The 23,050-nt window shown below is 39.6% G+C and overlaps 1 protein-coding gene across 3 annotated transcripts in view; it reads right to left on the minus strand.

Annotated features, from left to right (window-relative positions):
* The window catches only part of STXBP5 (syntaxin binding protein 5 (tomosyn)), a 210,740-nt gene that overhangs the window by 99,057 nt on the left and 88,633 nt on the right, over positions 1 to 23,050 (minus strand). For all 3 annotated transcript variants that reach the window (XM_006891652.1, XM_006891651.1, XM_006891653.1), the window contains exons 7-8: positions 22,793 to 22,876; positions 14,214 to 14,337 (exon numbers count right to left, since the gene is read on the minus strand). In XM_006891652.1, coding sequence (XP_006891714.1) covers positions 14,214 to 14,337; positions 22,793 to 22,876 — 208 coding nt within the window. The remainder of the gene's footprint in view (positions 1 to 14,213; positions 14,338 to 22,792; positions 22,877 to 23,050) is intronic.

Consider the following 23,050-nt stretch of genomic DNA (forward strand, 5'->3'; position numbering starts at 1 on the left):
TGAGAATGTTCACAGCTTTAGTTGCTTGGCTCCACAGTCCACACTCTTGGCACCAGTAGCCAGGAAATTAAAAGATGTATTGTGATGGGAAAGTCTGCTGTTAGGGACCTTTCCAAAGTACTAAAGAGCAATGGTGTCACTCTGGAGACTAAGGTGTGCCTTATGCAGGCCATGGTATTTGCAATCACTTGCTTTGCATCAGAGAGTTGGAAAATGACTAAGGAGGATAGAAGGAGAATTAATGCCTTGGAGCTGTGGTGCTGGAGAAAAGTACTGAATATACCATGGAATGCTAAAACAACAAACAGGTTCACCCTGGGGAGGGTTAAACCAAGCTGATCCTTGGAGGCAAAGATTCTGAAGCTTCATCTGACATACTTGGACATGTTGCAAGGAGAGACCATGTCCCTGGAGTAGGATGTCGTGCTTGGGAGGGTGAAGGGACAGCACAGGAGAGGAAGACCCTCTATGAGGTGGACTGATTCAGTGACTGGGATAATAGAAGTAGATGTGCTGGAATAAGTGAGATTCACACCCGGTTTAGGGCTGTTGTACATCAGGTCACTATGAGTCACAGGCAACTCGACGGCATATAACAACAACAAAGCAAAATACTACTGAAGATCATTTTTAAAAAATGGTTAGAACAGTACAGATAGGGAACTGCCAGAAGTTCAAGCAGGATTTAGAAGAGGCTGTAGCACTAGGGATATCACTGCTGATGTCTGGCCAAATGTACAGAGTACCAGAAGAAGGCCTATTTGTGTTTTATATCGAATAGTAAAGGTGTTTGACTGTGTGGAACATGGCAAGTTGTGGCTGATATTGAGAAGAATAGGAATCCAAGAGCACTTAACTTGTGTTCATACAAAGCCTGTAACTGGGCCATGAGGCTGTTGTGTGAACAGAGCAAGGAAACACTGCAAGGTTTAAAATTAAGAAAGAAATACATCAGGGTTGTATTCTTTTTCCATACCTATTCAATCTGTATGTGTGCAAATTATTCAAGACTCTATGAAGAGGAATGTAGCATCAGAATCAGAGAGAGAGAGACTCATCAACAACCTGCATTATGCAGATGACACAACTCTGCGTGCTAAAAATGAGAGGGACTTGAAGTACTTGTAGCAGAAGATCAAAGAAAGCAGCCTTCAATATGGACTGCATTTCAAAGTCAGAAAAAAGATTCTTACCAGAAGGACCAGTAGGCAACATCATTATGGATGGAAAAGAGACTGAAATTGTCAACAGCTTCATCTTACTTGGATCCATAATTAACATCCTTGGTACCAGCAGTCAGGAAATCAGAAGGTGTATTGCATTGGGAAAGTGTGCAGGTAGGGATCTCTCTAAATTACTGAGGATTAATGATATCAATTTGAGGACTAAGGTGAGTCTGATTCAGGCCATGGTCTTTATGATCACATGCTATGCGTCTGAAAGCTGGATAATGAATAGAGACGACAGAAGAATTAATGCCTTTGAGTTATGGTGTTAGAGAAGAGCACTGAACATCCCATGGACTGCCAAAAAAATACATAAATATGTCTTGGAAAGGGTGAAGCCAGAGTGTTGTTTGAAGGCAAGGATGATGAGGGCATGTTGCTAGGAGGAACTATTCCTTGGAGAGGGACAAGATGCTTGGAAAGGATGGAGTGTCAGCAAGGAAGAGGAAGACCCTCAACCAGGTGGACTGACACAGTCAACGCCGCAATGGGGTCTAGCATGTCAGGAAGTGTGAAGATGGCACAGGATAGGACAAGGTTCAGATCCAATGTTCACTATGAGTCATATATGACTTGATGGCACCCAACGTCAACAACATACCTATTGCTGATACAGAGAGAAAAGGGGACACTCATACTAGCCATTAGAAATGTACAGCCTTCTCAACTATTAAAAGTAGATAAACACATAAAACTCTTCAATCTGCCAAGTTTACTTCTAAGCATTTATCTCATGGGGGGGGGAACTATCTCCTACTGAGTGTGGTGTACAAGAAAGGGAACCACAGTACCATCTATAGTGATTGAGAAGTGAAAACTAAGCGAATACTCATTTTCTAGCCAGGGTTTTCTTCCGAGGTATCTCTGGTAGAACCAGACACCCCAACCTTTATGTGTTCAAGAACATTATTAACTATCTTACTGGAGAGTTAATTTTTAATTATAAAGTTTACAGCCAATTTCTCTATATGGGTTGACACAGTGACTGTAGTTCAAGGATGTCAGAAACTGTAAGAATGAAAGAATTTTTCTTTTACTTTTCAAGAGAAGAATGAACTAGGAGAGAGGGGTGGGCAGTGAGAAAAATGCAACAATGAATGAATGGAAATCCAAAATCTATGTAAACGTTCATTAAAATAAAGATAATTAAAAAAAAAAGAATGACACAGCACAGGACAGGGTCCAAGTCTGCTGTTCACAGGGTCATACTCGTCTGTACCTTACAACAACAATAGGTAATCTGAGACCTCTGGAACAGAGCTAGGGAACACTATATGGTTTAATATCTCGAAGCGTAGATGCATCAGGTTTGTACCTCTTTCCATACTTAACCAATCTGTATGCAACATCATGGTAGATGGAGGAGGGATTGGAATTGTCTAGGATTTAATCTTATTTAGATCAATATACTTGGTACTAGCGACAAGGAGACATATATTGCATTGGGCAAGTCTGCTGTCTGTGAGGGACCTCTCCAAGATACTGATGAGCAATGATGTCAGTGTGAGGTTTAAGGTGTGCCTGATTCAGGCCATGAACTCTTCAATCGCTTGCTATGCACCTGAGAGCCGGACAATGAATAAGGATAACAGAAAAAGAATTGATGCCTTTGTGTTATGATGTCAGAGAAGACTATCCACTGACTGCCACAAAACAAAACAAAACAAACCAGTCATGTCTTGTGACAATTGCAGCGAGAGTGCTCTCTGGAGGCAAAGGTGATGAAGCTTCATCTCTCATACCTTGTGCACGTTGTTAGGAAAGGCTATTCCTTGGACAAAGATATCTTCCTTGGAAAGGTGGAAGGTCAGTGGAGGGGAGAAAGACCGTCAACAGGATGGACTGGCACTGATGGCAGCAACGGGCACCAGTGTGTCACAGACTGTGAGGACGGCGCAGGACAGGACAGGGTTCAGAGCTGTTGTCCACAGGGTCACTATGACTTGTGCGTGACTCAAGGGCACCACCACCACCACCAATGGTTAATTTTTTTCTTTTGTAGCCTCTGCACAGATGCTAGTAAACAGCAGTTTCATTATCCCTATGGATTAAAAGTGTGGCAGTTTTTACACTGGAGTCTGTTATGTTTCCTTGGAAACACAAGTCCTTCGCATGTGCTTAAACTCCTCTTTTTTTCACTCAGTTATTTAAAAAAAAATAAATTACTAATTCTTGCCACTTGTTGTTGTTAATGCCATCGAGTCGTAGATGACTATAGCGACCCTATGAACGAATGGCCTGAGCACTGTTCGTACATAGAGTTTCCAGAGGCAAGCCATTTTGGAAGTGGATGCCGCTCCTGCTTCCAGGCTAGTCTAGCAAAATTCATTTATTCCTCCGTAAATGTAAACATTCTCTAAATTAAATTAAGAAATGAAGAATAAGCTATGATTATATAAACACACTCTCAAGCTGAATGTACTGCCATTGAGTAGGAACCAAACCAGAGATGATGTGACAGTGGGTTTTCAAAGAATGTAAATCGTCCAGGGGAACGTCCACCTTTCTCACCTGGAGCCAATGGCGGTTCGAATGGCCAGAGATACGCTGCACTGCTGCTCTGTCTTCGGGTGAGGAGCGCAGCTCCCTACGGATCACCAGGGATGATTTTATAAAGTGCATGTAAATTCAAGAAAGTACGAGGGAATCACCAGATTTCACCACTAGATGTCATTTTACTTCTTAAGAGAAATATATCACTTGGGAAGCCAAAGTTGGCTTGTTCATATAATTACCTAAGAAACGCCTTAACAATCATGGAAAAGAGCAGATTAACTGCCTCCCTTCCATCTGATTTACATCTGATTTATTCTTTCTTTCTTTCTACAATGTTCTGCTCTCCTAATCCTAAACTATTCAGCTACAACGAATGGATCTAAGAGGTTTTTTAAGCCTAATGCCAAAATTCCCCTTGTTATGTGCCATCGAGTTGCCTGTGACTCATAGAGGCCCTACGTACAGCGGCTCTGAAGCCTGCCCTGACCTGAGCCAGTCTCTCATTCTGACGCACCTACACCCACTGCTCCAGTTACTGTCAGGTTTGTGTATTTCTTCCGTTCCCTCAGTCACAAATGCAAACATGTACAGTAAGTCCCCAAGGTTAGAATGTTGTTATAACCAACTCTTACTTAAGACTGCTAGAAAACCTACTTTATTAAAAAATACATGAAATACCACACACACAGAAATACAGTACTTTCTGACACTCCTGAAAACACGATGACTACGGCAGTTGTTTGACTTGGTGAAGAGAACACTGTCCCTCGTCAGTATTGCAGTGTATGTACAAAGGATTCTTTGTGCTCTTGAGAAGCCACAGTTCCTTGCTGGGATCCACGGTGGTGGAGTGGAGCACAGTACTTGTGAGGAAGGAAGTACCAGTGACTGACTGCATGAGGGATCTCAATTGCAACACTTACTTGTACTCTTTCCCTTGCTACACCCATATCTTCTCTCATTAACTGATTATTTCAGTGCTGGTAGTCTAGTCATAAGAAGTTGTGCTGCAATCCCGAAGGCACGTGGTTCGAATCCACCAGGTGCTGTGTGGGAGGATAGGCCATCTCCTCCCGTGTGATTAACAGCCTCTGACTACCTGCTGGAGGGTCAGTTATGGATCGGCTCTGACTTGACAGTACAGAACAACACAGCAGTCTCCTCCTCCTGTCGAGATTATCAAGCTCCACAGCCTCTGAGACCTGAGGCAGGGTGGCCGTGAGTCAGAACCCAACGGAAGGCAATGGGCTGGGTTTGGTATGTGAACTTGGAACTTGGGAGCAGTGAATGAAACACTGCGCTGTAAGCCAAGAGGATCCTGTCTGAGATACACTAGTCAGCCAGACAGCGCAATGTGTTTTCCTAAAGATTACAGTTCTGGAAACACTAAGAAGCAGTTCTATCATATCCTATACATTAGTAAGAATCGATTCAATGGCAGTAGGTTTGGTTTTCTTTTTGGTATGGGATGTCTGGTTGGTCTTTCAAATGCCACAGTGAATTGATCAGTGTAACACTGACCCTTTGTTTAGTAGCCAAGCACTTTAACTACTGGCATACAGGGAGAGTCATACTGCCAGTGCAAGTTCAAATCCACCATGCGCTCTGTGGGAGAAAGATGGGCAATCTCCTCCATGTAACACACAGCTTCTGAAAACCTGCTGGAGGGTCAGCTATGAGTTGGTGCTGACTCTACGGAACATAACAACATATACGTACATGTGGGCGGGCGCACACACACACTTTATTTTCTTCCTCCTAAGAGATTCATAAGGTACATTCGAAGCTAAAGAGACTTTCAGTAATGGGGGTGGGGGGTGGAGTTAATTCTAATTCAGCATTTCTAAATATTCTAGAACCATAAAATTATTTTCACCAATTTGTCAACATATTCAAAACTGATTGTGAGAAATAATTTGAATGCTATTCTAAAAATACTATCTAAAAATCTTCTAAACTGTCTTACTATATAGCATAGAGGTTCAGATTTAGCCAAAGGTGGTTGACTTTTAATCCATAGCCCTCAGGCCTGTTTTTTATTGTTTTTGGTCAAACAGTCTTCTAGGTCCTATAGCCCTTGTGTGTCCACTTGCCATACAGCGGTAACTTGTGGTTGCTGTGAAGCTGAACACTGTGACACTGATGTGACAAATGTGATTATGGTTACCCATGGTGGACAGTGTTTGCTGGAGCTCCCCGATAAAAACAAGCTTGGAAGGAGGAGTGGCATCCACTTCCGTAATAGCTTGCCTCCAGAAACCCTATGAAACTGGAGAAAGGATGAAAGTCACACAAGTGTTGAGGACTTTCGTTCACAGGCTCGCTATGAGTCGCACACGACTAGACTGCACTTAACAACAACAACATCATCATAATTTAACTTTAACTAAAATTCTGCTTATTTTACCCAAGTCTTTTAAAAAAAATTCTTTGCCATAAAGTCTGAAACTGACTGATAGCTGACGCTCCAGTGGGTTTTCAGGGACTTTAAACTGTACATGGGGAGATGGCCCTTCTTTGTCTTGGGGAGCCTGGCTATGAGCAGCACAACTCCCTACGAACTGTCACCAGACCTCGTCCAGGGATGGACAGTGTCTGTCACATATGTGTTCACAGACTGATAAGGTGTCATCCTGACATCCACCAAGTAAGAAGGATAAAGTTTCAGTAGTATATGGGAACTGATGTTCAGAATTGTACTGACTTTCCAACGCTCACTAAGCCAGAAACTATGAAAAAGAATTTGCCCCCATGTCCTCCACCTGCAAAAAAATCCACCACAGGCTGATATAACAGACTTGTGAGGAAATGTGTAACATATCCTCAACACTAAACAAAAGAACAACAAAGAAAGCCAAAGGCTGAAATGCCTGATAGGATTTTCATGGCTATAAATCCTTTATGGGAGAAGCCATCACATCTCTCCTCCAAGGAGGAGCTGGTGGGTTCAAACTTTCAACCTGTGGTTACATAGTTAGGCGCTTTAATCCTTGTCCTATCAGTGCTTCTTTACAAGAATAAACACCATAATAAAGTAGCAGTAAGATTAATATAAAGTCAGTTCCTAGCTATAAAAGTAATACAGGGTTTTTCAGGAATAAGATAACTGATCATTAAAAGAAAAACAAAAACCAAATCTACTGCCTTCTCTAAGTTTTAAACGTATGCGGAAATTATCGAACAATATCATGGATATCACACGCAAGCAAGATTCTGCTGAAAATTATAAAAAAATGTTTGGAACAATATGTCAACAGAAAACTGCCAGATGTGCAGGTTGGATTTAGAAGAGGTTATGGTACTAGGGATATTATAGCAAATGTTAGATGGATCTTGGCAGAAAACAGAGAATACCGGAAGAATGTCTATCTGTGCTTCATTGACTGTGCAAAGGCTTTTGACTACGTGGATCACAACAAGCTGAGGCTGACTCAGAGAAGAATGGGAATCCCAGAACATTTGATTGTCCTAATGCAAAACCTATTCTTGGACCAAGAGGCAGTCATCAGAACAGAGCAGGGAGACACTGAATGGTTCAAAATCAAGAAAGGGGTCCACCAGGGATGTATTTTGTCTCCATACCTTTTCAATCTGTATGCAGAACAGATTATCCGAGACACTGGGCTGTACAAGGAGGAATTTGGCATCAGGATTGGTGGAAGAATCGTCAACAACCTGCGTTATGCAGATGACACAACCCTGTATGATGAAACTGAGGAAGACCTGAAGCGCTTGCTATAGATGGTCAAGGACTGCAGTCTTCAATATGGATTGAAGCTCAACATCAAGAAAACAAAGATTCTCACCACTGGGCCAACTGGCAGCATCAGTAGGGATGGTGAAGAGATTGAGACAGTTAACAGATTAAGTTTACTTGGCTGCACAGTCAACACTCTTGGTAACAGCAGCCAGAAAATCAGGAGACGAATTGCATTGGGAAAGTCAGCTGTGAGGGACCTCTCAAGAGTACTGAAGAGCAACGACATCAGGCTGGAGACTAAGGTGTGCCTGATCCAGGCTATAGTCTTTGCAATTACATGCTATGCATCGGAGAGTTGGATAGTGAATAGGGATGACAGAAAGAGAATTGATGCCTTTGAGCTGTGGTGCTGGAGCAGAGTGTTGAATATACCACGGACTGCTAGGAGAACAAACAGGTTGGTCATGGCGAGGGTGAAGCCAGAATGCTCCTTGGAGTCAAGGAGTGTGAAGCTTCGTCTGACATACTCTGGGCATGTTGCAAGGAAGGACCGGTCCTTGAAGAGGGACATCATGCTTGGGAGAATGGAGGGACAGTGCAAGAGAGGAAGACCGTCGATGAGATGGATGGATTCTGTGAGTGGAGTGGTGGGAATGAGTGTGTTTGAGACAGCGAGGTTGGCAAGACAGAATGGCGTTTAGGGCTCTTGCGCATAAGGTTGCTATGAGTCGCAAATGAATCGATGGCACATAACAATAACAACAACTGCCTACCAGTTGATCTACTTGTGATAACCAGTCAATTGGATTTCCAAAGCTGTAATTTTAATGCAAGCTCATTGTCTCATGTATCTCCTATGGATTTGAATCATGAACATTTTGGTTAATAGCCCAACCCATAACAAAGGAGTCCCTGCTGGGACTCCTTTGGACAATCATTGCTGGATATGTAAATAGTGTGTGTTAGCCTATGCAAACACTTTGTGTTAGCCTATCCACAAGAAGACTGGCCAGTCTTGTCTTATTAAATTGAGCGGATCCAGCAGCATAACTGGCGAATCTTACCAGGAGCAAAGCAGCAGCAGGCATGCAGCGTGCACCCTTCTGGGCCAGGGGTTCTTGTGCCATCATTAGGAGCCACGGCCCGAGTGGAGGACCAGAGACATGACATGAGATGGAACAGAACCTCAGATGGAGCAGGACTGCTACACCACTGAACCAGAGCTAAGAGCCTAAGCCTTTGTGTGATGGAAGTCTGGTGGGGGGAAGCCATAACTGGCAGAACTGAAGGCTTTGTAACACTGGCTTGAAGCCACAAGGATTAAGGCTGAAGTGCCTGCAGGCACTTTCAGAAGCTGTCCTGACTGAGTGATAGTATCTTGCTGCCAACCTGAATTATAACCCTTTGATTTTCCTAATATGGTTCTGTGCAGTCTATGAGCAATCATAACAGGTTCTGGAACCAGTAAAGCTCTAAGACTAGTGTTAGGATGAGTAGAAAGAGGTGTATGAGCATGGAGAACATGTTTGACCTCACGGGAATTGGTTATATGCTGATGTTGTTGACAGAGACAGTTCTCCTTTGTGGAGTTTGTAAAGGTCAGAAATGGCCGTCCCAACTGCCCCTTTCTGTTTTATCATACAATAACCCTAGAAACAACAGATCTGAACCCAGCGCAATACATTTCCTTTTACGGGCAATAACTCGATGGCTTGAAAATTCCAAATAAAAATACAACACCTTTAAATTAGGATAACTTGCTAGAATGCAAAAGCAAGAGAGAGACCACAGTGCAATAACTGGAACAATCCATCAAAGCAAATCGTACACTATAATCTTTGTCCCACATATAGTTTGTTGTTATGAGGTGCTGTCCAGTCAACTCTGACCCATAGTAACCTTATGCACAACAGAATGAAATCTTGTCCAATTCTGTGCAACCTTTTCTACTTTTGATGTCTTAAAATGGTTGTGAAGGTCATTGTGTCAGTCTGTCATATTCAGGGACATCCTTTCTTTCACGGACTCTCTAACTTTACCAAGAAAATCACCCTTTCAGTGTACATATGCAAAATATGTGAAATGAAGCTTCGCTACCCTTGTATTACCAAATTCTGATGATTCTTAAACATTTACTACCCTTGGTTCTTAAAGCTGTGTTTCTTCCAGTGAAGATTTATTCGTTCATCAGTCCATAGTATACTCAATTGTTTTTCACAGACATCGGAAGTATTCATGGAATCTATGGTAACTTGTTACTTTCACATGTTATTAGAAAATAATGTTCTTTTTTGACTACTAAATTCAGTTACAAATAACAAATTTGTCTTGTTCGTTAGTAAAAAGGTATTAATTATTGTTGTTATTAGATGCCATAAAGTTTAATATGGCTCAATGACCTGGAGAATAAGCGATCTGAACCTTGCCCTATGCTCTGCCATCCTCCTCGTCTCTGTCATCTCTGTGTCAATCGACCTTGTTGAGTCTTCCATGCCTTCTCTGACCCTCTACCTTTCCACCAGGATGTATTTTCTGAGGGATGATCCCTCCAGACAACACATCTAAATTGTGTGAGATTAAGTTTCACCATCTTTGTGTCTCAGGAGAACTCTGGTTGCACTTGCTTCAAGCTAGATTTGTTTGTTCTTTTAGCAGTACATGGTATGTTCAACACTCTTCATCATACCACAAGTCAGAGACACTGATTTGATTCAATCTTCCATATTCACTGTCCAACTTTCAAATGCCCAGGAAGGAAATGAAAATACCATCCCTGAATCAGGCCCACCTTAGTCTTTAAAATAACATCCTTGCTTTTTGGCACTTTGGAGAGGTTTCTGAGAGCAGATTTCCCCAACCCAACATGCCTTTTGAATTCTTACTAGCTGCCACCATGTGTGTTGATACAGATATGAGTAAAATAAAATCACTGACAACTTCAATCTTTCCTCCATCTATCATGATATCGTGTACTTACTGGCTCAGTAGGGAGTGTTTTCTCCCCCCTTGATTTTGAGATGTAACCCATATTGAAGGATGTAGTCTTTGATCTTCTGCAGTAAGTACGGGGTAGTATCCTTACTACCCTTAAAAACAATTAAAATTATAAAGTCAGTACCTTGAAGCACCTACATTTTCAGGGCTCTATTCTGGATTAGTGGTAGTGAGTTGTGATGCCAAGCCAAAGATGCGAGGCTGGAATCAAACTCATGCTCCATGGAAGATAGATGGACATTCAACTCCTAAGTGATTCACTGCCTATGGTAACCCAATGGGGGCCGCTATGGGTCAGGTCAGACTCTATAGTACCTAACTACAACATTCACTGCCAGCGTAATCTGAAAATTCAAGTGCTTCAAACAGTGACTGGAGCAATGGGCTCAAATATGTCAGAGATGACGAGGATAGCACAAGATAGAACAATGTTGACAGGGTTGCTATGAATCGTACTAAATTCAACAGCACCTAACACCACCACAAAATTCTGTATTTATTCAAAAATAGGAAAGAAAAAAGCCATTTCCCTTTTTAACATCAGCTGGAGTGGGAAAAACAAATCACTTATTTTCATTAGGGCTCTAATTTTCACAAAAGATACTAAATCAATACTTTCTTATGGGTTTTAAAATCATTTTAGCTATTATAATATGCGTTGAAATTGATTTGTACCACTTCTAAAAGTCTGCTCTCAAAGACCTTACTTTTTGGTCTGAAAAAAACGATTAAGATTAAACAGAAAATTGCCACTTGGCAACCATCACAGTAATAATTAATTCAGCCAAGGAACACCAACAGATGCCAAAATGATGAGGTCAAAGTAGGAAGAACAGTTTGTTTACAGTCTCAAAATGCCTTCTTCAAAATGAAATATTTAGTGAACACAGAAAAACAAATTTTAAAATGCTTATTAGAGTCAGAAGGTAAAAGAATAACATGATCATGAGTAGAACATAATCAAGTCATTAACACAAGGAACAGTGCCATATGGAAACAGATCAAAATCATGTTCTGCTTACGGTGATTTACTAAGAACACAGCAATCCGTGGATATTTATGCCCCCAAATGTGAAACTTCAGGAAATCTCAGATAAACCCCAAATTAAAGCACATTCTATAAAGTAAGTGATTGTAAAAATAATACTTTGAAAGTTTTAGTTATAAAAGTAAAAACACAAACCCAAACTACAACAACCAAAACAAAACCTCAAGTGCTATTCCAGTTTGACGAAGACTGGAATACCAACTAATCAACTTGAGACCCTCTTGTTTGTTCTCCACATTTTATCTTTCTGATGAAAGACAAATCTTGGTGATACAGGAGGAATGTCTTTGGGCACCAGGTCAACAACTTCTTGTTGTTGTTGACTGCCTTCGAGTTAAGCACGACTCATAGCAACCCTATGTACAAATGGCCTGAATCCTTTCTACAACTACTGACATTTATTCAAGTTCCTAAGAGTTTCTAGAGGCTGAGAAATATACCTCTTTGCACTATTTTTGAAAAAAGGTTTGTGTTTTTTTCAATAAAATATTACACTGAAAAATCAGTATTACATATTTATTCCATCTTTAATTCTGGTTCCTTTCTTCAGGATTTGAAAAGAAAGGTTTCAAACAAATCCTTCCAGATACATCTTTGGTATTTTGGACTCCTGGGTTCTAGTCGAAGTCGAGAGAGCCTCACATTTAAGAATATTTTCATGAGGACACTCAAGATTGGATGTGTGGACTCTGCTGGAAGGAGAAAGGAGCTCTCATAGCTCAGTGGGTAAAGAGGTGCACTGCCTATCCAAAGACAGGTGAGGTAGTTCAAATCCACCCACTGCTCTCAGGAGAAAGACAATCTCCTCCCACGTGAGCCTGAGAATCACCTTGGAGGTGGTTCCAACTTGATGGCAATGGGCTAAGTTATGCTGAAGGTAACTGACCTAATGCTATCCTCTCGATGTACACATAAACAGATCTCTAACAACTTTACAATAAGTGTTCTTTAAGAAGAAAACAGCAATCACAATTCAGTGATGATAACACCACAGAAAAACTAATTTTTAATTTTACTCCTTCTTTAATTTTAATAATTTATAATGTAACAATGTAAAAAAAAGAAAATGGGCATTCTTATTTTCAATTAAGCTGTGAAATATTGCTAATACTCTTCTGTGTACTCTCAGTTGTTAAAAATCTCTTGGAGTAAATATGGAGAATGTAGTTTATACAGAGGTAAGAAAGAACTTGACTACTTGCTGAGAATTTGATGGTTTAAACCAGGTCTGCTAATTTCCATCCAAAAAGGCAAAGTCTTTCTACAGTGTCCACATGGGGTCACTTTGAGTTGGAAGGGACTTAATGACAACAAACAACAATAGCATATAAAACAAAAGGAGACTTTCATAATCTGTTTAAGGTAGAGCCTAAAATCCTTGTAGTTTATAAATACTACTTGTGCAGAAAAGTGTCAACAGAGTATACATGAGCCAGCCATTCTTGGAAAGGCCTCAGCTGGGTTTTGGTCTACATTTGGGAGTTTGATTATAAGAGGGGGTTCTCATGAGTCTTACTCTGATAACACAGGTTTAATTAGCCGCAAAGGTTGGTACTAACAGTGCAGTTAATGACAAATATTTGTTTTTATCCTGAAAGTCTGGACGTGAGTTATAAATTAAGTAGAATTGACTAGCGCTGTCTCAAAACCATGGACTCCTACAGGGCGACTTTTGCAGGCAGACAGCATTTCAAGTGGAAATACGCATCCTGGGTGCCCCCTCTAGGAGGAGTCTTGGAAACAGCGCCTGGTTTGCTTCAGGCACTGCCTCACACGCCCCAGTCCTCTGCAGGCTTTGCTTTGTGTATTTTTACTGTAATAAATCACAGCTGTGGGTATGACTATATGCTGAGTCCTGGGCATTCTTCCAGAGAATTCCACTGATTCCAGTGTTTCCACTGAGGAGTTCCCCAACAAGCTATTTTGGTGGAGAGAAGGTCCTCTTCTAGAGCTCCAAATGTTACAAGTGCATGGTTACAAGTACATTTAATAACTCTAAGATGAAATCAGAAAGCTGAGCAATGATTAGGGATGACAGAAAGGAACTGATGCCTTTGAGCTGTGATGTTGGAGAAGATGATATTGGAGAAGAGTGTTGAATATACCATGGACTGCTAGGAGAACAAACAGGTTTGTCCTGGAGAGGGTGAAGTGAGGCTGCTCCTTGGAGTCCAGGATTCTGAAGATTCGTCTGACATACTTTGGACATGTTGCAAGGAGGGACCTATCCTTGGAGAGGGAGGTCATGCTTGGGAGGCTGGAGGGACAGTGCAGGTGAGGAAGACCCTTGACAAGATGGATTGATTCAGTGACTGGGGTAATCGGAATGGGGGTGTCAGAGATAATGAGATTGGCAAAGGATAGCGCAGGGTTTAGGACTGTTGTGTATAGTGTCACTATGAGTCGCAGGAGACTTGACAGCACGTAACAACGATGACGAGATGAAAATAGCATAAAGTATGTCCTTTATCACAAAATTATGTAACTACTTTATGTGGATCATTGGACAAATATGTTACATTTTTCAAAATTTCTAATTCACAAGTTTAAGTGTAGAGAGGCTTGTGAATTTAGTACCTGGTTTGGTAGATATTCTCTGCTTGTACCTAAATGTTTTCAATTGCTTCAAAAATTAAAGGAAAACCATTCTCATCATCAGAAATGATCTAAGAAATTAACAGTAAGTGCATACAAAGCAATCTATTGCCAAACACAAGTGTTCAGGTGTTTAAAAGTGCTGCGCTCTTACCATGTGGGGTGATCGTCTGCACAGGCTTTGTGGGCGACCGTATGTTCCAGATAGTCAAGGTGCCATCCGAATGGCTGCAAATAAACTGCTTTCCTTCATGATGCCAAGCAACCGAGTGGATAGCCTACAGAACAAGGGTGAAGAATTGCACTTACAAAAAGAAAAATTCATTCAAACATCTATTTTAATTGGCTCTATAATTTAAGCATTTTCCTATTTTCCAGCCAGAATTTATTAAGTTCAGATTTCCATAATAATTAGGCTTCTTACAAAATAAAACTTAATTTGAATGGGCTGGCCACCAAAGGCCTTACCAGTGGGTCACCAGAGCACCCTAATTAGAAAATAGCACTTTTACTATTATTCAAGCTAGCCTACCTAAGATAAGTATGATAGCGATAGGTGCATTATTGACAAGGGAAAACAAAGTATTCCTGGAATATCTTTGAATAAACCATGCCAAAATGTAAACTACTAGTAGGTAAACCAATACGTGATTACAAGAGTGTCTGCACAAATAGATTAAAACAGTACTTCTAACATAAATAAAATTCTAAGAAGGCAAGTATAGAGTTGGAGGTAAAATCAATTAAGAATATGGAAATTTGGATTTCAAGATATCCTTTCCCCTCACTCACAGAAATTACTGAGGTGTTCTAGAAATCAAAGAACATGGTGGCCTGGTGGTAAGGAGCTGTGTGCCAACAATTCAAAGGGACCAGCCACTCTGAAGAACACAGATGGGCAGTAGCTCTTGCAATTTTCTGTCTCTGAAAACCTGTGAGGGTCAGCTGTGAGTCAGTTCCTGACTTGACAGTACACAACAACAACAAAGTCAGAGGAGATGCTGTTTTGGTCACTAATTTCTTTTATTGCTGAACTATTATTTAAAACAATGACATCTGTATTTTTATTCTCTTTAGCCTTTTTAAGAAACTAAAGGAGGCGTGTAAATACAATGGGGAGAGAAAAATGTCACACTCAACCAAGGGTGTCACCATCAAAATCCAAAGCAAGGCCAAGTTTGGGGCAAATGTCAATGGGAGCAGATATGAGACATCCACTCCTTGCAGTGTACCACCAGAATCGACCCCTAGCTGACCCTCCAGCAGTTTTCAGAGGCAGTAAATCACATGGGAGGAGACTGCTCATCTTTCTCCGGCAAAGCAGCTGCTGGATTCAAACTGTACACCTCTGGAGTGGCAGCACAATTCCTTACCATTACACAAATTGGAACTAAAAGATTTTGCAGGTAGACTGGCTTCTGGTTTTGTTTTGTTTTGTTTTTCCAAAGGAAAGGACAGTGCCGAGTAGATTCTTAAAAGGTTACTTGAGAAAATGAAAATGTATAGATAGAAATTAATAAGAAAAACAGGCAGTATGAGAGAAAAAAGCAGTAAAGAGATAAAAACATAATAAATGAGAGGCAAAACATGCAAAAGAATGAAATTCATTCTGGATCTAGAAAGTGAACACTATAAAGAAGGAGAAGAAACGCTCTAGGAAATGCATATGCTCTAAAAGAAAAAGTATATACAATTATAACAGTTTTAAAAATATGCCATGTTAGACAAAAAAAAATACTAATTATTAGAGAGGTTATAAGCTAGTTTATATTAAGAATATGCATAGATATTTTATATACGATAAAACATAAAACAAAAGTACTACCTGTAAGGGTACATTACAAAGAGTAATATATATATACATACAAGTATTATTAAATATTGGCAAAAAGTATTACATAAAATGCTTTTGCTTTTCTTTCTTATGAAAAAGAGAGCTTTCTTGAAAGAAATTTTTCACAAAAGTTGGGAGTCTAGCTACTCCCCAACCAAATTTTACACACACTAATTCAAAAAGGTGGGTTTTGCAAACAAGGCAGTATTATTGGAAACACTTCACAGTAAGTTATATATAAATCTTAGTCCAGCTGCTCTTATACACTGGTAACAATTTTTAGCAAAGTTACACCAAAAGTAATTTTTCTACTAAAAGATTAACATTTATCTCAACAGTCTATTTAAGAGTACAATGATTTTAGTACCGTTTTATATATACTGTTGCTAAAACACTTAGAAAAATGGCAACAACTATTTATAATGCAGATTTACTTACAACACTTACAAACATATAAAGGATATATTACAAATACTCTCATTTTATTACTTTCAGGCAGTCAAATAATAAAGTGAATAACTTAATGGCAAAATATTACACTCAATGGAATTACTTCTTATATGCATAAATAATACATTGCATCGTGCAGTTTTGCTCTGATATTTTAACTTGTGAACATTTTAACATTAGTTCCCATAAAGAAATTACAGTACTACCCAAGTTAATTATAGAATAGCACCTAAGATGTTGCTGGTTTTAGGTCCCATCTAGTCAAGAACGACTCATAGCAACCCATATACAACAGATCTGAACCCTGTCCTATCCTGTGCCAGTCTCATCATCTGTTACATACTTGAGTCTACTGCTGCACTGGTTGTGTTAATTTATCTGGTTAAGGGTTTTCCCCTCTATGCCAACCCTCTACCTTTCCAAGAATAACATCCCTCCTAACAATACGCCTCAAGTCCATGAGATGAAACTTTTGTCATATTCATCTCCAGGAAGAACTCTGGCTGCACTTTTTCCAAGATATAGCTGTTCTTTTGGAAGTTCATGGGAAATTCAGTACTCCTCTCCAATACCACAACTCATTTCTTTTTCTGTCATCCTTATTCACGGGTCAATTCTCAGATGAATAAGAAAGTGACTGAAAAGATGATGGTATGAATCAAGTGCATCTTAGTCTTCAAACTGACATCAACGTTCCTCGGTAATTTGTGGTCCCTGACCACACACTTTCCCAGCGCAATCCATCTCTTGACCTCCTGACTGCTGGCACCAAGTACACTGACTGTGGATCCAAGTAAAATTAAATCACTGATAATTTCAGTATTTTCTCAATCATGATTCTGCCTAGTGATTAGTGGTGAGAATTTTTGCTTTCCTCACACTGAGATGTAATCCGTGAGCTGTAGTCTTTGATTTTCTGCAGCAAGTACTTCAAGTCCTACTAACTTTCAGCAAGCAAGGTTGTGTCATCTGCATGACACAGGTTGTTGAATATTTCTCTGATATTATTGCCACCTACTTCTTAAGAGTCCAGCTTCTTGAATGATTTGTTCAGCATCAGACTGAATAGGCAGGGAGAAAGGATACAACCTTATGCATACCTTTCTTAATTTTAAACTATGCCATTTCCCCTAGCTTTGTTTGGACAAGAACTTCTTTGTCTAGGTATTTTAAAATGTAGTCTACAATGGACATTAAAGGGTCCAGCAGATGAAGCCCTCAGAAGGCATTCAGAATACAATGGGAGAAGAGCTGTCTCTTTAACGTAGATTCGATCTTAATGAAATGGATGGATTCAGCCGATAAAGAACCTTAATTTAGTGATGCAGCATGACTCAAAATAAGGAGAAAGAAATTAAAACAGCTAGTAATAACTGGAACATGGTAAATAAGAAGATTAAATCCAAAAATACTGGAAGCTTTTAAAATGTCCTAGACATTACTAAGTTGAAATAAACTGGTCTTGGCCCTTCTGAACCAGTCAGTCATAGAGACTCCTATGTTAGGAATGATAAATTGAAGAGAGTGTAGCATTCATTGTCAAAAAGAACATGCTGTCTTGGTCTTGTAGAGTCAGTGAAAGAGTAATATCTATAACTCATAGAAAGAGGACATATTAATACATTTATTATTCAAATGCAGGAACCAATCACTAAAATTAGGCATTACCATCTACTTCTTTTACTTAAAATTTATAGAATCGGCAATTAAGATGGATTAATAATATCTAGTGATCAGAATGGAAGAGCTGGAAGCAAAGGAGGATTGGAAGTTGGGGAAATAAGACTGCATGGGAGAATTTTGTACATACAACTTATTTGCTGCAAATACTAAAAAAAAAACAAAACAAGTCAACACCAACAACCAAATATGAATGGCCCCTATATACATGGACCCAGGAATGCAGTTCAGTCCACAGCTTCTCTGACGGTGAAGGATGGGCAACCCCATGTCATGCCACCTACTGTCTGTGAAAACCCACTGGAGGGTCAACAATGAGTTGGTTCTAACTTGACTGTACAGTCCAGCATACACATGGACCTCTTGATGAAATACACTGAAATAAAATTATCTCTGTGGAAACAGCCAGGAAGAAGCTCAATATCAGCACAAAGGTAGGAGGTGATTGAAGACAGACCATGAACTGCTCATATGCAATTTCGTACTAAAGCTGAAGAGAAGGAAAGCAAATCCTTAAGAACTGAGCTACAACCCTAACTACATTCCAGCTGAATTTAGAGACCATTTCATGAACAGTGTTGATGCACTGAACACTAGTGACCAAATAACAGATAACTTTTGGAGTAATATCAAGAGCATCACATATAAAGAAAGCAAAAGGCCATTTCAAAGCAAGGAAGAAGGAAAAGACCAAAGTAAGAGTCAGAAGAGACCCTGAAACTTGCTCTTGAACTTAAGAGAAGTTAAAGTAAGAGAGATGAACCAAAGATTTCAAAGGGAAGTTAGGGAGGCAAAACAAATTAAGGAAATGTGCAAAGACTTGGAATTGGAAAATTAAAGAGAAGCGTATGAGAGGCATTATTCCATATAAAAGAAAAGAAGGAAAAATTAAATTCTAATAATGAATTCTCTGGGCAAATGATAAATGATGCAGGAAGCATTTTAAGAAAATAGAATACTCAAGAGTCGCTGTACCAAAAAGTGTTAGCTGACAGTGAATCATTTCAAGAAGTAACATACAATCAAGAACCAATGGTACTGCAGCAGGAATCCCAAGCACTTAAGGATTGAAAGACAACTCAGAAATATCCTGTGCTATGCAAGACACAACCCTGCTTATAGAAGTGAAGGCCTGAAGAACTTACTGAAGAAAAACAGACTATAGCTTTCAATTTGTTTTGTAGCTCAAAATCAAGAAAACAAAAATTCTCACCACTGGACCTACTTAACACCTCATGATAGACAAGCAAACAGCAAAATTGTCAATGATTTTATTTTACATGGATCCACAAGCAACACAAGCAGTCAAAAAGTCAAAAGCCACGTTGCATTAGGAAAATCTGCACTCAAGGGCAAGGATATCTGCTTAAGCCTGACGCAAGCCATACACTTTCAAATGCTTCCTGTGTAGGACAATGAATATGGAAGAGTGAAGACCTACGACTTCGGGATCATGGTGTTGGTGAAGAGCACTGAATATACCATTAACGGCCAAAAAAAGAAATCGTTTTCCTTTATTGTGATTTTTACTAAAAGATTACAGAAAAGTTGGGTTTTCATTCATCCTTTTTTTTCCCCTTCTCTTCTCCTCTTAGTCACTTTGGGTTTGTTTGTCTTTAATTTTGTACATTTGGTGATTTATTCACAGAAATATCTGTCATTTTTTAATTTTGTACTAGTTTGCATATAAAATTTATATACATTGTGTCTTACTAAAGTACACTATGTATCACATATTCCTTCATGCACATTGGTTTAATTCCTTTACGCGGTATTTTATAAAATTAATCGCCATTGATCTGTGCCCACTACCACCACTTTTTAATGCATGTCTTGTTCCCAATTGTTAACTGTCATACAAATAATGTCTGATCATCCATTCTTCTGAGATAATGCTTCTTTTCACCTATTCCAGTGTAGTAGTCACCACCTTGTCATTTTTTTTTCCCCTGTTCTCCCTTCACCTATTTTTTTTTTTGCAATAGTTGTATTACGCAGTATTTGTCTTTTTCTTACTGAATTTCTTACTCAGCATAATATTTTACAGACACACCCACGGTCCTCTCCTGCGCTGCCTCGACGGCACTTAAAAACAACAACATCCATGTTGTGTAGTGTTTTACAAGTTCCTTATTTTGCAATGCATAATACTCCACTGTGTGATTGTACCAGTTTTTCAATCCATTGATTTGTTGATGGTCACTTAGGCTTCTTCTTTCTCTTTGCTATGGTGAATAATGCTGCAACACACATGAGTGTGCATGCATCTATTTGTACCTCAAGCGTGCATACATCTGTGTGTACTACAGCTCTGGTTCCTTCAGAATACATTCCCAATAGTTACACAGCTGGATCTAATGGTATTTCACTTTCCAACATTGTGAGGAAGTACCAGATTGTATTCCAAAGAGGCTGTACCATTTTACATTCTTTTTAGCAGTACAGAAGAGTTCGAGCGTCTCCACATCTTTGCCAGCATGTGCTGTTTGCTCTACTGATGAATCTTACTGTTGTTACTGCAGTGCAATTATAACTCATTGTTGTTTTGATCTGAATGTCTCTAATATCTGGGAATATTGAACATTTCTTCATGTATTTGTTGGCCATCTGACTTTGTTGGTGAAGTGCCAATTCATAACCTGTGCCCATTTTGTGACTGAGTTGTTTACCTTTTTCTTGTTGAGATGTTAAAATGTTCTATGTATTTTAGATATGAGCCCGTTATCAGGTACGTCATTCTCAAGTATTTTTTTTCCTAGTCTGAGCTACCATTTTACCCTGTTGGAGAATTTTTTTGATGTTCATAGGGTTTTGATTTTTAGAAGTTACCACTGATCTATTTAACCCTCTCTTGCTTTACAAGATTTCATTACATTTGGAAATCTATTCATGCTGAAAATTAAGGCTTCTAGAACTGTTCCCATTTCTTCTTTTAGGAACTTTATAAGATTGATTTTGGGTTTACTCCCAGGTCCCTGATCCACCTTGAATTGATTTCTGTGTGTGGTATGAGGGGTGGGCCTTGCTTCAATTTTTTGCAGAAGGCTGTCTGTCCAGTTCTGCCGGCAGCATTTGTGGCTGTCATTTCCCCACTTAATTCATCTCATCTCCTAAGAGAAGAAACCAATCTGTCCTAGTGGCACTGTACCCAGGGTGCTCCACAGAGGCAAGGGTGGGGACGTTTTGTCTCACATATACTGGGCATGTTGTCAAGAGGGCTCAATCCTTGGCAAATATCATGCTTGGAAAGAGTGATGAGTGCAGAAGAGAGACACACTCAACAAAATGCAATGGCACAAAGACCGCAACAACGATGAGCTTGAGAGAGTATTCTGATGACGGTACAGGACAGGGCATGATTCACATCTGTTTCTCAAGGAATTTCTGTGAGTTACAAGTTGACTTTATGGCACATAACAATACTGCACGCATATTAGTCAGCTTCAAGTTTTACCACGGCACACCAATGTGCTCTTCCTTCTTCCCATTTTTCTTTTTCCCTCTATTTCATAGTAAGTAATTTTAATTGATGTCTCTTCAAGTTCATTACCTTCTTTTACATTTTATAATCTTTTCAGAATGTCATTGAGAATATTTTTTTTTTATCTCAGACATTTTATTGTTTAAGTCTACAAGTTCCACTTGTGCATATATTTTTAAGGCTTCCATATCCTCTCCTTCAATTGACTTAGACTTTTATAATCTTCTTAAGGACACAAAAGGTATTTAATACTATCTTTAATATCCTTTTCTACTAATTATGTCACCTGTGCTCTTTCTAAGTCTCTCTCTGATGTCCTTCCCCTCCCATTAATCTATAAGCCTATCCTAATTCACTGCGACCCCATGTATATGAGAGTAGAGCTGTGCCCCATGGCATTTCCAACTCCTAGTTTTTCTTTTCTGGTCACATGCTGCCATCTCTTTCTTCCAGAGAACCTCCCCGTGGATTTGGTTCTCCCAACTTCTAGTGAGCAAAAGGGAACATTAACCATTCGTCCCTCTCATGCACTTGTTCTCATTAACAGTCAAATCTTCTGGCTCCTTTGCCTAGTTTTGTTTTCTTTTTCTTTTACTTTTAAGAGGGTGGCAAAAAGACTTCTGCACTTCTATGAAAGTAGATTATCCAGCGTAAAAGAACAATGTAGTTACTGTAATGCGTCTGATACAGGCTATGGTCTTCGCAATCACTTGTTACCCATCAGAGAGTTGGACAATGACCAAGGAGGATAGAAGGAGAATTGATGCCTTTGAGCTGTGGTGCTGGAGAAGAGTATTGAGAATACCATGGACTGCTAGGAAAACAAACAGATTTGTCCTGGAAAGGGTTAAACCGGGTGGCTCCTTGGAGGCAAGTATTCTGAGGCTCCGCCTAACATACTTTGGACATGTTGTGAGTAGAGACTGGTCCTTGGAGAGGGACATCATGCTTGGGAGGGCGGAGGGACAGCGCAGGAGAGGAAGGCCCTCTATGAGGTGGATTGATTCAGTGACTGGGATAATTGGGATGGGAGTGTCAGAGACAGTGCGATTGGCACAGGACAGAGCAGAGTTTAGGGCTGTTGTACATAGGGTCACTATGAGTTGAAAGCAGCTCGACGGCACATAACAACAACAACAACAAATTACAAAGCTTTCCTATCCTATCCTGAAATAACCCATTCTGGAGAAGTTGCTTTAAATTAGTGAAAAACGAGAGCAGGTTCTGATCAGCAAAAATAATATTAACAAAAATAAATAAATAAATAAAATTTAAAAAATCATATTACCTCATCATATGTGTATCTGTAGTCGGCCTTCTTTGATTTGAGGTCCCATAAGACTACTGTTCCAGATTCAAAGCCAATCAAAAGCTGTAACGAAAGAAACCATTTAGGAATGACGTCAGTTAGGAAACATTTATTTGTTGACAATAAAATAATTACTGTCATTCATATGGTTCAAGTATAAAATTATAATTAAACTCTTTAAAAAAAGTTCAAACCACTCATCACATAAATGACAATAGAGAATACTGCAGGCTAATG

Source organism: Elephantulus edwardii, unplaced genomic scaffold (assembly GCF_000299155.1).
Source record: "Elephantulus edwardii isolate Elephantulus edwardi_28Jun2011 unplaced genomic scaffold, EleEdw1.0 scaffold00102, whole genome shotgun sequence".
NCBI lineage: Eukaryota > Metazoa > Chordata > Mammalia > Macroscelidea > Macroscelididae > Elephantulus > Elephantulus edwardii.